The sequence below is a fragment of the Anopheles cruzii genome, chromosome 2, assembly GCF_943734635.1.
Source record: "Anopheles cruzii chromosome 2, idAnoCruzAS_RS32_06, whole genome shotgun sequence".
NCBI lineage: Eukaryota > Metazoa > Arthropoda > Insecta > Diptera > Culicidae > Anopheles > Anopheles cruzii.
In genome coordinates this window covers 39,311,555-39,324,716 of record NC_069144.1, presented here as the reverse complement: position 1 = coordinate 39,324,716, position 13,162 = coordinate 39,311,555, and the positions used below count along the sequence as shown (strand labels likewise).

At 48.3% G+C, this 13,162-nt stretch overlaps 5 protein-coding genes across 5 annotated transcripts in view; 4 read left to right on the top strand and 1 right to left on the bottom strand.

Moving 5' to 3' along the window:
- Positions 1-221: 221 nt before the first annotated feature.
- LOC128268838 (mediator of RNA polymerase II transcription subunit 9-like) lies at positions 222-985 on the top strand. The gene is made up of 4 exons (XM_053006105.1): positions 222-322; positions 388-448; positions 683-746; positions 821-985. Exons 1-4 carry the CDS (start codon positions 280-282, stop codon positions 983-985), a joined length of 333 nt encoding a protein of 110 aa, XP_052862065.1. The 5' UTR covers positions 222-279.
- A 26-nt stretch (positions 986-1,011) lies between these two features.
- LOC128268839 (protein NCBP2AS2 homolog) lies at positions 1,012-1,456 on the top strand. Its single transcript, XM_053006106.1, has one exon. The coding sequence runs from the start codon at positions 1,012-1,014 to the stop codon at positions 1,261-1,263; it is 252 nt and encodes an 83-aa protein (XP_052862066.1). The 3' UTR covers positions 1,264-1,456.
- LOC128268837 (GTP-binding protein 1) lies at positions 1,349-4,526 on the bottom strand. Its single transcript, XM_053006104.1, has 5 exons — positions 4,403-4,526; positions 3,869-4,323; positions 3,267-3,790; positions 2,815-3,198; positions 1,349-2,750 (listed from the first exon to the last, which is right to left on the bottom strand). The coding sequence occupies exons 2-5, from the start codon at positions 4,170-4,172 to the stop codon at positions 1,860-1,862; spliced, it is 2,103 nt and encodes a 700-aa protein (XP_052862064.1). The 5' UTR covers positions 4,173-4,323; positions 4,403-4,526; the 3' UTR covers positions 1,349-1,859.
- A 431-nt stretch (positions 4,527-4,957) lies between these two features.
- Positions 4,958-5,992, top strand: LOC128267792 (josephin-like protein). Its single transcript, XM_053004714.1, has 5 exons — positions 4,958-5,275; positions 5,340-5,418; positions 5,488-5,580; positions 5,640-5,820; positions 5,882-5,992. The coding sequence occupies exons 1-5, from the start codon at positions 5,212-5,214 to the stop codon at positions 5,990-5,992; spliced, it is 528 nt and encodes a 175-aa protein (XP_052860674.1). The 5' UTR covers positions 4,958-5,211.
- A 2,771-nt stretch (positions 5,993-8,763) lies between these two features.
- The window catches only part of LOC128268717 (calcium uniporter protein, mitochondrial), a 92,161-nt gene continuing 87,762 nt past the window's right edge, over positions 8,764-13,162 (top strand). Inside the window, exon 1 of the mRNA XM_053005912.1 lies at positions 8,764-9,082. Coding sequence (XP_052861872.1) covers positions 8,957-9,082 — 126 coding nt within the window. The 5' untranslated portion in view covers positions 8,764-8,956. The remainder of the gene's footprint in view (positions 9,083-13,162) is intronic.

Genomic DNA, 13,162 nt, shown 5'->3' with positions numbered 1-13,162 from the left:
CTACGTGCTGCTTGAGAGAGAGCGTTTAGCGTCGCATTGGGAGAAGTAAATATATTTTCATGATTTTTTCCGATATAAATTAGAGAAAAAAGTGCACGAAAACTTGTGGCATAAATTGCTTTGATGATTAACTAATTTATCGTATTAAAATCGAAGTCTTGAACCTTGCAATGTGAACGCGTTGCTACCGCGAGTTCCGTCAAAGTGTTTGCAACAAACGAACGTGTCAAAATCAGGAATCAAGAGAGTGTTTTGGTCGTCTCGGGTCGCTCGACAACAATGGACGTCGTGGAGACGAAACCCGTGATCGCAAATATCTGTGGTGAGTGAACATCCAATCTTGATGCTGAGCAGTCGGGTAAACTGTTCGTGAATCGTTCTTTTCAGAACAAAAGATCCAGCCCGTGGAAATCGAAATACTTCCCGTTGTTTACGATATCATACGCAGGTAATCCCTTTCATTTTGACGTTTGCACTTTAACTTGCTCAGCGTTTCGGTGCTGAGAGCAGAGTATCTGCGCTCAGTTCAGTTATCTCAAAACGAACCGACCCGAATGGTGTCATTGGTACTACAACCGGACATCCCGGAGTTTTGCTAACGGAGGATGCGCTACCAAAAAACAATTATATAAAAAGAAAAGTGAAATTTCGCAATTTCTTATCAGAGCCCGCTTTGTTACAGTGTTGAAAAGGATCCCATAGATAACACCGCCAAACAAAAGGAAAGTGCAGAGTGCAGTCAGAAGGTAAGAATCGGTGCTATCGGCGACCGAACGATCCGGAGTGAGAAACCGGAATAACGCTACTGCGTTGTTTGCAGGTACTAGAACTTCAGCGTGCGCTTGAAACGGCACGGGCAACGATTCGCAAACTTAACGGCATCGAGTACAGCAAGGAAGAACAACTACGCAGGCTCGACAGTCTGCGGAAGCAGCTCACACTAAAGCAGCAGCTAATCAAAAAGTACAAAAACGTTCAGTTCTAGCGTGGGCCGACCGGTGCTGCCGTAGGATGGTTTTGCACGCGATTTTACGATATTTGGCCAACAACGAGCAGCTCATACAGCGGCTGGCCGATTCGTATCCTTTGCGGCGGGCCGCCCAAATGGTGCTGAGTGCGTACTATCGCAGCAAGTCCGCCGCCGAGCAGCAAAAGTTGATTGATGTGTCTCCCGAACGATTGCAACAAGCGCTGAGAAATTTCAAAACAAACGTAAAGAAGGAGATCGAGAACGCCAAGAATGATTTGAACAAGAAAAAGTAAACCGCGCAGCCTACTTGACCTCCATCAACAGTGCGGCGGGATTCGAGTAAGAAACAAAAATAAGTGCCGAAAAAAAACGAAAAACTCAATTGTAATTAAAATTTATTTTGTATCGTGAAACTTGTGTTGTCATTGTTTTAAATGTGAATTGTACATGCAAAAAGAATCGGTTCAAAGTTGCGCAAATCACTCACATTTTGTGTTTTCAATCACATCGACTTGCTAGAATCAAGAAATTTGCGAAGCCACTCTTTCGTCCAAATACTTCTCTCAGTTTGCACCAAAACTATTTAAAAGTGCTCAACGCGAGTTTGAAAAATACATTTCGAAAATAATTCAGTCAAAAGCATTTGATTAAAAAAAACAAATCAGCAGCGCTCAGATGAGCAGATCGTCTTCGGATCTTCTGAGACATTTGCAGATTTCGGCAGCATTCACCGAAACGGAAGTAAACTTAAACTTTCTGTATCAGCACATAAAAAGTTCAGGTTCATAACCTGAGTCAAGGAGGCAAGAGCCATTTGACGAGCGCACGGTGCGCATTTCAAGTTAATGTTTCAACATTAGCTCATGGTAATCGTCAGCCAAATCCGGGCTCAGTTGGATGCTATTGAAAGCTTGCTCATATCTAACGCCACCGTTCCCGACCCGCTCGCACTGCCGGCCGAGCTGGAGGTAACCGATTGTGATGCCGTCGCACTTCCCACCGCACTAGCACCGGGTATGGAAAGAACTGGACGCTTTTTGTGGCTACTGCCGGGTGGTTTGTGATTGCGTTTATCGGTGCCTATGTCCAGTACGGCTGTTTCGCTCATGCTTTCATCGGTGGTGTTCGATTCTGCATCAACCGTAGCGCTGGAACCTTTCGATAGCGGCAGTTTGATAGAAGCCGAACCACAGCCGGGTGCCACAATACCGCGATTGGATTGCATTTTGTTGGGCTTCGATCGCTGCTGAATGCTTCCCGGGGTGTACAATGGCTGGAGTACGTTTCCTACCGCTTTGGTGCGTCCCTCACGGAACACCATCCGCTGTCCGGGTTTCATGTATTCCGGATTTTTTATGAACCGAAACCGCACCACCGCTTTGTCGCCTGTTCGGAGGCACTCCTTGGACATTTGCAGAATCTGTGCGGTCTGCCGGATGCTCCCGCAGTGCACCATGGCCGACCAACGGCCGTACTTGCTCGAGATGGTCGTAGGATGGTGCAGAACCAAAATCTCGCAATCAAACTCCCAGCAGGCTTGCGGGTTCAGGGCCGGGCTCACCATTACCATCCCCTTGCGGATCTGGGAGCGTTTGATTTTTTTCAACGCAAAGCTCGCCGTCTGTCCGCTTCGCACCTCACGCACCACCATTCGCTTCCGGTGAATACTTTTGATGGTGATCGGCAGGAAAGCGCCCAGGGGATCGGGACCAAGCAGCAGCGTATCGTTTAACCTTACGATTCCTTGTAACGTAATGCCCGACACGACCGTCCCGACGCCCTATCAGAAAAGCCCCACAAGCAAATCAGACCAAGAGGTGTGGATTACGTTCCTTGCCACTTACCGGTACGGCGTACGTGTCATCGATTTGAAACTCGGTTGGTAACGCATCGTTGCCCGTGGTGCGCACGTTCAACAGGTTGAGAAACATTTTCAGTAGCTCCAAATTTTCACCCGTCACGTTCGATACTTGAAAGATGGGACATAACCGTTCCGAGACGAAGTTGGTGGCACTCAGCACAACATCGTCGCTCGTCTTCACCATCACTGGCACTTTGCGACAGCCTTGCGATTTTAGAATTTTGTACAACAACTTCAGGTTGTCCTGCAGGATGTTGGGCGGACACATGTCGATCTTGGTCACGACGACAAAAACTGGAACCGAGAGGGCCAGCGCGAGACCGAGGTGTTCTTTGGTCATGCCCACGATTCCCGAATTCGCTCCAATCTGCAACAAAACCCAAGGGCGCATATTGAGACCGTTTAGAATTAAAATTCAAGCTTAATCGAACTCACCATAAGCATGCCAAAGTCTGGCGCGTGCCCCGTCATCCCGAATACGGTGGTCTTCAGGTATCGTTCGTGGCCGGCCAGGTCAATGAAGGTAATAACTTTGGCCGATTTCTCGCAGATCTTTACCCAATCAAGCGTACCATGATCCGGTTTGTTGACCACATTCCCCACGCTGTCGAACCCGAGGATATCGTTCCCCACGGAGCTGGTTCGTCCGCTTTCGATCTCGTGTTTATGTCGAAATAGTCGTTGCCGCGCAAAGCCACGGCCATTGTCCAGTTCGCCATGGGTCAACACACCGAGCAGCGTCGACTTGCCCGCATCAACGTTGCCCACGACCGCTACGCGCACCTCGGTAAAATCGTCCTCCTCGACCTTCCGCCGGATCAAATACTGACCCGTCGTACCCTTCTCAGCCTTGCGGATGCGCAGCTCGACGCACTCTGCGTCAAGCATTGCGGCCAGCGACTGTAACGTCGCCAGTGACGCCGCGTACTCGTCGGGTTCCAAACCGTTCTCGCCTCCATCTGCTCGTGGATATTGTGGAATGAAATGTTAAACAGATGTTCCCCGACGAACCCACCCACTTTCGAAGGCACACTCACCTTCGCCGATGCCGATCTCATACACCGTCTCGCCGCGGCTGGCGCAGATGCGCTCCTCTAATCGCTTGGTCAACAAGTCGAACTGATCCTCCGTCGGACATACGAGAACCGTTTTCTCGCGGATGGTCGAGTAATCAACAAACTTTCGTTCCCCGTTCACGGGGCCGAGAGCCAACACGTCCGACATTTTGCCCATTTTATGCCTACTCTCGGCCATCGACGCCATCGAGTCGGGTGTTCCCGTTCCGCCTACGGCCGCACCTGGCCCTAGCGGTGAAGACTGTTTTGTTACGCTGGACTTCATATTGCCTTTGGCGTTATTTATCGTTGCTTGTCGTTATTTGTCGCGCGTCAAGAAATTGTTCATAATCGGTTGTCGGTCGCCTTTTTCTTCACTCCCACTAACACTGCCATTCCCGTCGCCTCAATTGCACCTCTTTTGTTCCGTTCCTCCACTGATTTGCGTCACGCGTCAAGTGAACCAAAATAATTTATCAACAGCTTAAGTTGCGCTGCCTTATGAATTCTTTCTACCTGCGGCGATTAAAAGCTTGTAGATAAATATCCTCACGATATCCGAAGTGCAGCTGGGAATTGCTTCGCGTTTGTCCGATGTGGCAATCCGATCGGGCGCGCGGGTGTCTCGCACCGATATGTTTACGTTACGTTTACAAATTCCTTTCACTTTCTAACGATACGAACGACTGCCACACGGGAAAGCGAGCAACAATTATCAAATGTGATGTCTAAAAATGGAGATAGTATCTTTCGGTACTGCTCCCCCGAGTTGTCCTCGGCACCCACAACGATAAAATAACAACGGCACAGGGACAAATATAGAAGCTATTCGATCACCTTTCCACCGCAGGAACCGCTGAGAAATTTAGAGTCGTGCTGGCGCAAGATTGATCGAGCATTTGCCAATGTTTGCTACGATTGCAAAAGAAACGTTTCGTTGTCATTCTTTGACGTTCGTCAGGTTTCATCGAAACGTCAAATTGCCCGCAAAGTTTGAAATTGCTCTTGTAAAAAGTCCTTATTACGTCGTGCTTAAATCATTCACCAAACGCTGTGCAGTATATTTTACAACTTGGCATTGTAAATTTATTTGCATTCCACTAAACTCGGCAATCTTTCCACTGGTTTGGTTGTAACTATTGCTCAGCATTGCATCACATACTGTAAACACGTGGGAAAACCTCGAATTCTGCAACACATTCCGAATCAAAACAAACACTAAACAGTTCGAGGAAAGCAATCAATAAACAAATCTCGTTCTGGATTCGATGAAATAGATTTGTGGATGATTTCTTTAGTTTCTACCTCCAATAATCGCGCGCATCATGTACCATGAGAAGCAGCAACGGGAACTGTGTGCACTTCACGCGCTAAATAATTTGTTTCAGGGTAAGTTACGACTTTTCACCGAGCACCAAAACTCGATTCACAAATCCGGTTCGCTCCTTTGCAGATAAAAGTTCGTTCAGCAAATCTCAGTTGGATCATATCTGCCAGCGTTTATCGCCCAACGATTACATTAACCCTCACAGGTATATCAGGTGGCGCAGTCGTCTTAGCTCAATGTTTCATTATGAAAATCCCGCTGCATTCCTTCACAGATCCCTTCTCGGGCTCGGGAATTACGACGTGAACGTAATAATTGCCGCCTTGCACATGAAAGACTGTGAGGCAGTTTGGTTCGACAAACGGAAGTGAGTATCTTTGCGCACATAACACCGTGCACCGTGCACTAAGGCCTTTTCCGCCCTAGGGACCCATCGCGAATTGATACATCGAAAATAGTGGGGTTCATATTGAACGTTCCAACCACCTACAAAGTCGGATTCGTTAGACTCCCGATTCAGCGAAGGCACTGGATTGCCATACGGCAGATCAACGAAGAATACTGGAACCTCGACTCCAAACTAGATGTCCCGCAGTGTTTGGGGGACGTAAGTTAATTGATTGATTCGCGAGCCGGCCGGCCAACTAATTTGTGGACTTGTGTTTCAGGAATCAAGTATGCTGCAGTATCTGCGTGAGCAGCTGAACAGCAACGACAAGGAGTTGTTTATTGTGTGCACAAATGAGGTCGATAAAACGCAGCAATGGCTGCGACCATAGAAAGAAAAACAGTGTTGAATAAGCGAATAAAGCAAACATGTTAAGACTGATAAACGTACTTTTGTACGATCAACAGGAAAGAGCTATGGAAAGTCATGGACGAAAACGGCTTCCCCGGGAAGCTCATTAAATTCATAAAGGCTACGGTGGATGGGACGCAGTGCTGTGTGCGGATTTCGGGTGGATTGTCGAGTCCATTCGAAACCCGCAGGGGGCTTCGACAGGGTGATGGTCTCTCCTGCTTGTTGTTCAACATTGCGCTACAGGGTGTGATGAACCGTGCGGAGGTCAACACGCGGGGCACAATTTTCAACAAATCCAGCCAATTCGTCTGCTTCGCCGATGACATGGATATTGTCGGCAGAACAACTGCGGCGGTGGCAGAACAGTTCACCAGACTGAAACGGGAAGCAGCGAGGATTGGGTTGAGGATAAATGCGACCAAAACTAAGTACATGCTAGCCGGCGGAACCGAAACCGACCGACAACGCCTAGGCAGCAGTATTGGGATCGACGGCGATGAGTTCGAGGTAGTCGACGAGTTTGTCTACCTCGGCTCACTGGTAACGGCGGACAACGATACCAGCCGTGAGATCCGGAGGCGCATTATCAGCGGAAGTCGTGCCTACTATGGGCTCCACAAACAACTACGGTCGAACAGACTTAGCACCCGCACGAAGTGTTACCTGTACAAGACCCTCATAAGGCCGGTTGTACTCTATGGGCATGAGACGTGGACCATGCTAGAGGAGGACCGGCGAGTACTCGGAGTTTTCGAGCGACGAGTACTGAGGACGATCTTTGGCGGCGTACAGGAGAACGGAGTATGGAGGCGAAGGATGAATCACGAGCTCGCGGAACTCTACGGCGAACCCAGTATCCAGAAGGTGGTTAAAGACGGAAGGATACGTTGGGCAGGGCATGTTGCAAGAATGCCCGACAACTGCCCTGCGAAGATGGTGTTCGCCTCAAATCCAATAGGGCAAAGACGACCAGGGGCGCAACGAGCAAGGTGGTTAGACCAGGTGGAGCGGGATCTGGCGGAGAGCACTCGGTGTCCCAGGGATTGGAGAGCGGCGGCGGCCAGGGACCGAGCTAACTGGAGAGGATTTGTTCGTCAGGCCATGTCGTAAGACGGAAGGCCAGTTATTATTACGAGAGGTTTTGTATGAAAAACTAAACAAGAGTTTTATACGAAAAATAAACTTAACAGACCGCCAGGATCAATGTGCGTTCGTTGCTGGGTAATGAAATTATTTTATATTTTTCAAATAAATTTATTCCAAACAAATATTTTACTGGTTAGTGCTATAATAGTTTTGAATATTTTGAATAAGCTATAATTTTCATCTGCTCACTTCGGAAGTGAGATTCCATAAAAGTGAGCGATTTTTCCATAAAAGTGAGTTTACAAAATTCATTCTTACAGACAAAATTCATTCTTACGGACAAAATTCATTCTTCTTCTAGTTCTTGGTTGTTTCTTCGTTTTAAAAATGCAGAATTTTGAGGAAAAATGCAAGATTTTGTGAGAATGCGTTTTTGCGTTGGTTGTGTTGGTGTGCGCGCTCGTAGCGTCTGCGGTTGTGTGCGTGTCTCCCGTGTTCCGCCGTTCCGTTCCGAGGATAAACAGATGATGATAACCTACAACTCTTTTTGAACCGGTTCAACACTCGAAGTGGACGTACGTATGTCGCGTGTCCGGCTAGCCGACAAATTCGCTTTATTAGTTGACCCACACTCCCGGCTTCTGTGATATTTCTGTTATTGTTGTAAGTGGCTAAAAACAGCAGCACCCGAATCCCGACCATGCTGTGGCTGATTTAGAGGAACCGCCGTGCCCGATTTTTGTGATTGGTTTCTTGCGTTGTTATTGCGTTTTGTTGTTGTTGTTGTTGGTGCTCTATTGTTGTACGTCTCAGCAGTGTGTAAGTTTTGCATGTGTACGCGCGGGATTTATCTCGTGGCTGGAGGTCGAAGGGACGACGAAGGCCGCCTATCGCGAGTGAGTCATGTCTATTTTTCTCCTCTCCGGCCGACAATGCATCGGAATGGAACGAAGAAACACCCTTTTCTCGGATAGCGCAAGTTGGCCCGGAATTCCAACCTCAATTCGGCGTGTGCGTGTGTCGTGTCCGCCAGCGAGGCTCCTGGCCAAAAACAAAAAAAACCCACGAGCCCCCAAAGAAGGCCATTCTCTGGCGCGACTGGTTTTTGGTCCGGGCCGAAAGCGTGTGTGTGTGCGTGTGCGTCGGTGCGGTTGCGTGCGTGTATTGGTGAAGAGCGCGTGGCCGGCCAAAGAAAGGTCAAATTCAAAATATGTAGGAAGTCACAGGAAGAGTGTGTTGTTCACTATTTTTGAGAAATTTAAAGCCCGTTCAAGGTGTGTTTTTTGCGTGGTGGTGAATATTTTGTGCCCAGTGACCCCGCCGCCCCCTACAGAAGCGCTGGCCAGGGACGTGGTTTGTGCGTGTGCGTACTCGCGTTTGTCACAGGTGCGTGTCACGGGCAGGTTTTTGTGTGGCAGGTTTTTGGCCGACCTCTTCCACTGCGAGAGAGTGTGCGAAAGGTCCTGGGAGTCCTGGCCGAAGTGATAAGTGAGCGGGAACCGAACTTGCGATTGATGGGAGCGGTTTTGCTTTGTTTACCCAAAACAGTGCCCATCCAGTCCACGTGTGTCTTAATTGCCAACCCATTCGTTCCCTTTATTTTTTTTCTTTTTGATTTTAAAATCTCACGTTCTTTATGCATTTTGTGTTCTAGCGGCTATTGGTCCTGTGGGTGAAAGTGAATTTCGTTCGAGCTCGGGTTTGTGTCGTGTCCGTGTTCCATTGTCCGGAGTGTCCGTGTCGCGTGAGTTAGGATTAAGTGATCCCAAAAAAAGAGAATAGGAAACTCGTGTGGTCAACTCTTCTTAGCTGGAGTTTAGTGTCCTGCTCGTGCGTGAAACCGTGAACAAAATCGATGGCAGCCCCAGCGGCCAGTGGCCAGTTCCGGCACCTTTTCCGGTGCTCCCCGACCATGCTGCTCGGATCGGAGTATTCCCTCTTCGGGCTCGGCAGCCTAGCTAGGAACCAATCGAGGTCAAAGGTAAGCCACACACACAGCCCCCCCATGGCCACTTGTTGTTACCAGGACCGGCACCCGGTTATGATGTCATTGTAGCAGAGGCGCTCGAAACACATCATTAACCCTGCATGCCGATGGCGATGCGTTACTAAGCAACAGCACTTCTCGGTACCACGGCCTCCGTCATCAGTCTCTGGGATCTGGGATCCAACCCTCACACGGGTGTCATGGTATGCTTTGCTTCTCGCCGCAGGTCAAAAGCACGTTTACGTACTTCAATTGCATTGTCCAAGGACTGTTTTGCTTCGCATAAAGAGCGACCCTTTGGACGGACCCGCTTTGGGGATTCGATCGCGTATGTCATCAACATGACAAACCAATCGCTTTGTCACCCCCTCACCGCGAAAGATCGCGGCCCGTTAAAAAACGTTTGCTAAATGGATGGAGTCCCTTTGCCTGTAATCAACACCCACGGTTCGCGTTTCACGGTATTGCAAAAAGCGACCGGAATGCGCGTTCAACTGTCAAACTGTAACTGGATCCATTTTTCGTCACTCCTTCTCACGAAAGGGCGTTGAAAGCGTGTGTCCGTCAGTACGTTCCTGGGCAACCATTTCGTTGTTTCGTCCATTTCCGTGCGTGAAGTACTCACGGCCGCTGGTTGGCCAATCTAGCGCGGCCAGCGAAATCTGGTAGAAACAGGACATCAGCCGCTAGCCGCCGGGTCATTCCCGGTGACTGTCACTGTCGTGAGTTTATTTTTAAACTTTGCCCGAATTCACTCAACCATTTCGATTACGATGGGCGAGATTTACAAAATATTGTTCTACCGTGAAGCTGCTGACGTGGTGTTGCGCATTCGAAATGAGTGAACGTGAAATAATTTTGAAAATAAATTTTCCGCACACAAAACGATTGGCGGTGCAACTTAAATGGCTCTTTAGTCATTCCCCACAGAGCAAACCATTGCTCGTGCTTACGACTTATGGAAATGAATCTGCTTTTATGATTAAAGACCATTTTTAATGCTGGCGCCATCCTTCAAAGTAAGCGGTCGGGAACTAGAAATTAATTCGCTCGCTCTCGTCGTCACCCACGGCAAGGTGTGAACAGTTCGTATCTTTTGTACTGGGCGTCTAGGCATAAAGTATGCAAATGTAATTCATTTTAAATACAGGCGAGCAATCGCCACCAGCTGCGCCCGTAACCAGAGTTGGAAGCGCACCGGAGAGTAAAAATAGAAACCTTTTTCTCCTCGTCCTTTCGCGACTCCGGCATGTTGTTGAGTTTTTCGTGTGTTCGTGTTTTGTTAAAACAATGCGTCCAAAATCTCTGTCTGTAGTGCCGATCCGCTGTGTGTCGGTAAATTGGAAAAGCAAACCAACTTTCGCTTTCACTTTTGGCGGCGCCCGTCGTGGAAATTAGGCAAATACGGGTCGCCCCGGTGGTTCGTGGCCCGTTTCACATCAAAACATGACACATGTTTCCGAGTTTTTACTCGGTTTCTTCCTGTGTCGGCCGCCGGGCATTTATCCCCGGGGTTTGCGCCCGCCCCGGGTCTGTGTGTGGGACTTTCCGAGATCTGTACACGAAAACGCTCCGTTGTTGGTTCGTTTGTTATCCTTTTTTTCACCCCGAGGGCGAAGCGTAAACAGAACAGATTCTGGCCATAATCCATTCGTTTTCTTTTTATGTTCGATTTCTACTGGTAAACTCAACACAAATAAGAATCGTGCAAAATTGGCTACCCACATCAGCGGAGCGGAAAACTGTTCCCCCTGTTCGTGCCACCGAGCGAAAAGGCTGTTACATTACATTATTTTGTTATTGTGTTATTTTTAATCAAAAAGCTTCTTGGTTGTTTTCATGAAGCAACAACCAAGATGGATAACGTTAGATGGATAACGCGGAAACCACGGTTTTTTAACATATCAATATAATGTGGCTTTTCAAAGCCAAAAACGAATCAGTAGTTGTATTTCTAATCGCTTCGGATTGCAAATTTAAAGCGATTCTTTTACGTATTCTGAGCAGTTTCCATCACGGATGCTCCATTATCATTATCTTCACGCACAACATCGCCGACATCGACTGTGAGGAAGAACCGTCCAAATTCGAAGGCCTTGGCAACAGACGACGTTCCGGCAGGCCGTCTTGTTATCAGCGCCAAAAGTAGAGTTCGATGTCATGTCCTCGTATGGGTGGCGCGATTGTTTCCAGCGCTGTGAAGAGTACCAAACAAATCTTTCTGTGCAAATAAAGATGGTCCATATTGCAACAAGGGTCGATTTATCATTTATATTTCCCAACCGCGGTCTTTTTTTTTGGTTTCGCCAAAAAAACGGAGCGGCTTAACTGCGACCGTAACATATTTACCACCAAACGATGGCAAAACGGATTGAATCATTCCCGGTCCCCGTGGAGTTAATTGCTGACAGACACGGATTAACGCGGATTAATATTTTACGTTCGAGTAAAGATTGGCCACGTGGTTGACGAAAAAATGTCAAACGCTTCCATTGAATAGCCCGAGACCTTTTATCGTTCAATCGATTCCGAACGCCAGAGAGCACCTACTTGCGGCTAGACAAATGTTAATTGTTGCCGAAATGGCAACGAGAAACAATGGGAGGAGCCGGGATTTTTTCGTCTTCGCCTCCGTGTCCTTGCCAGAATATTTATGCAATTTAGCCTTTTCGTCTGGCGCCTTCGAGGGGGGCCCCAGGATTTGAGGCGGCGTCGGACCGTCTGCAGCATGGCCTTGGGTGGAAAACCTTTACGGGTCGCAGCACCTGTCCAATGATTTTCAAATCAACCGACCATGTGCGGGGATTTTTTGGCCGCCAAAGGCCACGCCGTCTCGTGCTCTGGTTATAGATTTATCTACATCTTGGTCCGGGTAGTATGGAACCGTTTTTATTTTGGCTTTTCGTACGCTGCCAACAATGCGGATTTTTGAAACACCGAACAATGCTGGGTGATGTTTTTATCCCCTCGGAACGTTTAGACTCTGTTAGCCTAGTAAAATTTTGTTATATTTTCGTTTGCAAACCCCACTCTGGGCTGGGCTTCTAAAAACGCGGAAAATCCAAGAAACACGAGATACACGAGTGAGTTTTTCTTTGGAAAGTGGCCAATTCGACGCAGCAAAAGGGCGATTCAACGTCGATTGGCGGTTTTGTAATTGGAATCGGGATGCTCCAGGGTTCTTTTGGAAGAAAAAAACATCGCTTAAAAATATGTTTCAAATGGAAATGATTTGGAGCTCAATAAACAGAGCAAATAAATGTTTTTGTGATGCTTTTTGCTAATCGCATCGAGATTATATCTCCTTGACACACAATCCAACCTGTCGCGTCCTTTTCCATCCTTACATTATCGGTCCTTTGCACAACCTCAGAACACACTCCGGTCGCTCTCGCCCGAACCGCTCAATCAGCGTTGGCAACATTCGGCCGCAAAAGTCGCTCGACTGTGATTCCGAGTGACCCATAAACCTGATAATGGATCAAGATCGAAAATAGACCTCCAGGACACGTGGCACCCGCAACCCTACGCAGCCGGGCGCCACTCCGTGGGACGAGAAGAGATTGTTTTTTACAAAACTTTTCCACGAAACAAGCTTTTGGAGTTGGGACCGTAATGGGCTTTGCGCTCCGTCCTCCGGCCACCGATCGGTCAATAATTCATAAATTATTCATTCCAAGAGGGAGGTGGTCCTCCGGCTGTGTTCGACTTCGACTTTCCATGTCAAAAGAGATTTTGTGGGCACTTTTTCACCGTTCGGCCGGATGAATTCTCACCGGCGCGGTCCGTTTGTGTCCTTTATTCCGCACCGACCACGAGTGACCGGAAGCTTGCACACGTTCGGAACGCGGTGTCGGAATGGATAAAATTGGAGATTGGTTCGATTGTTCGCGATTGCCCGAGATGAGATGCCCGATTGCCCGGCTGATGACGGACATGACGTCGCAGCCCGCAACATGACGCGGTGGTTAAACGCGTCCCTCGTTCACCACGGTGGTGCACCAAAACCGGCCCGGGACCCTTTCGGGATCCGGATGCCTGCCGTTTGATTGGATGTTAATGAGGAAAATTGGT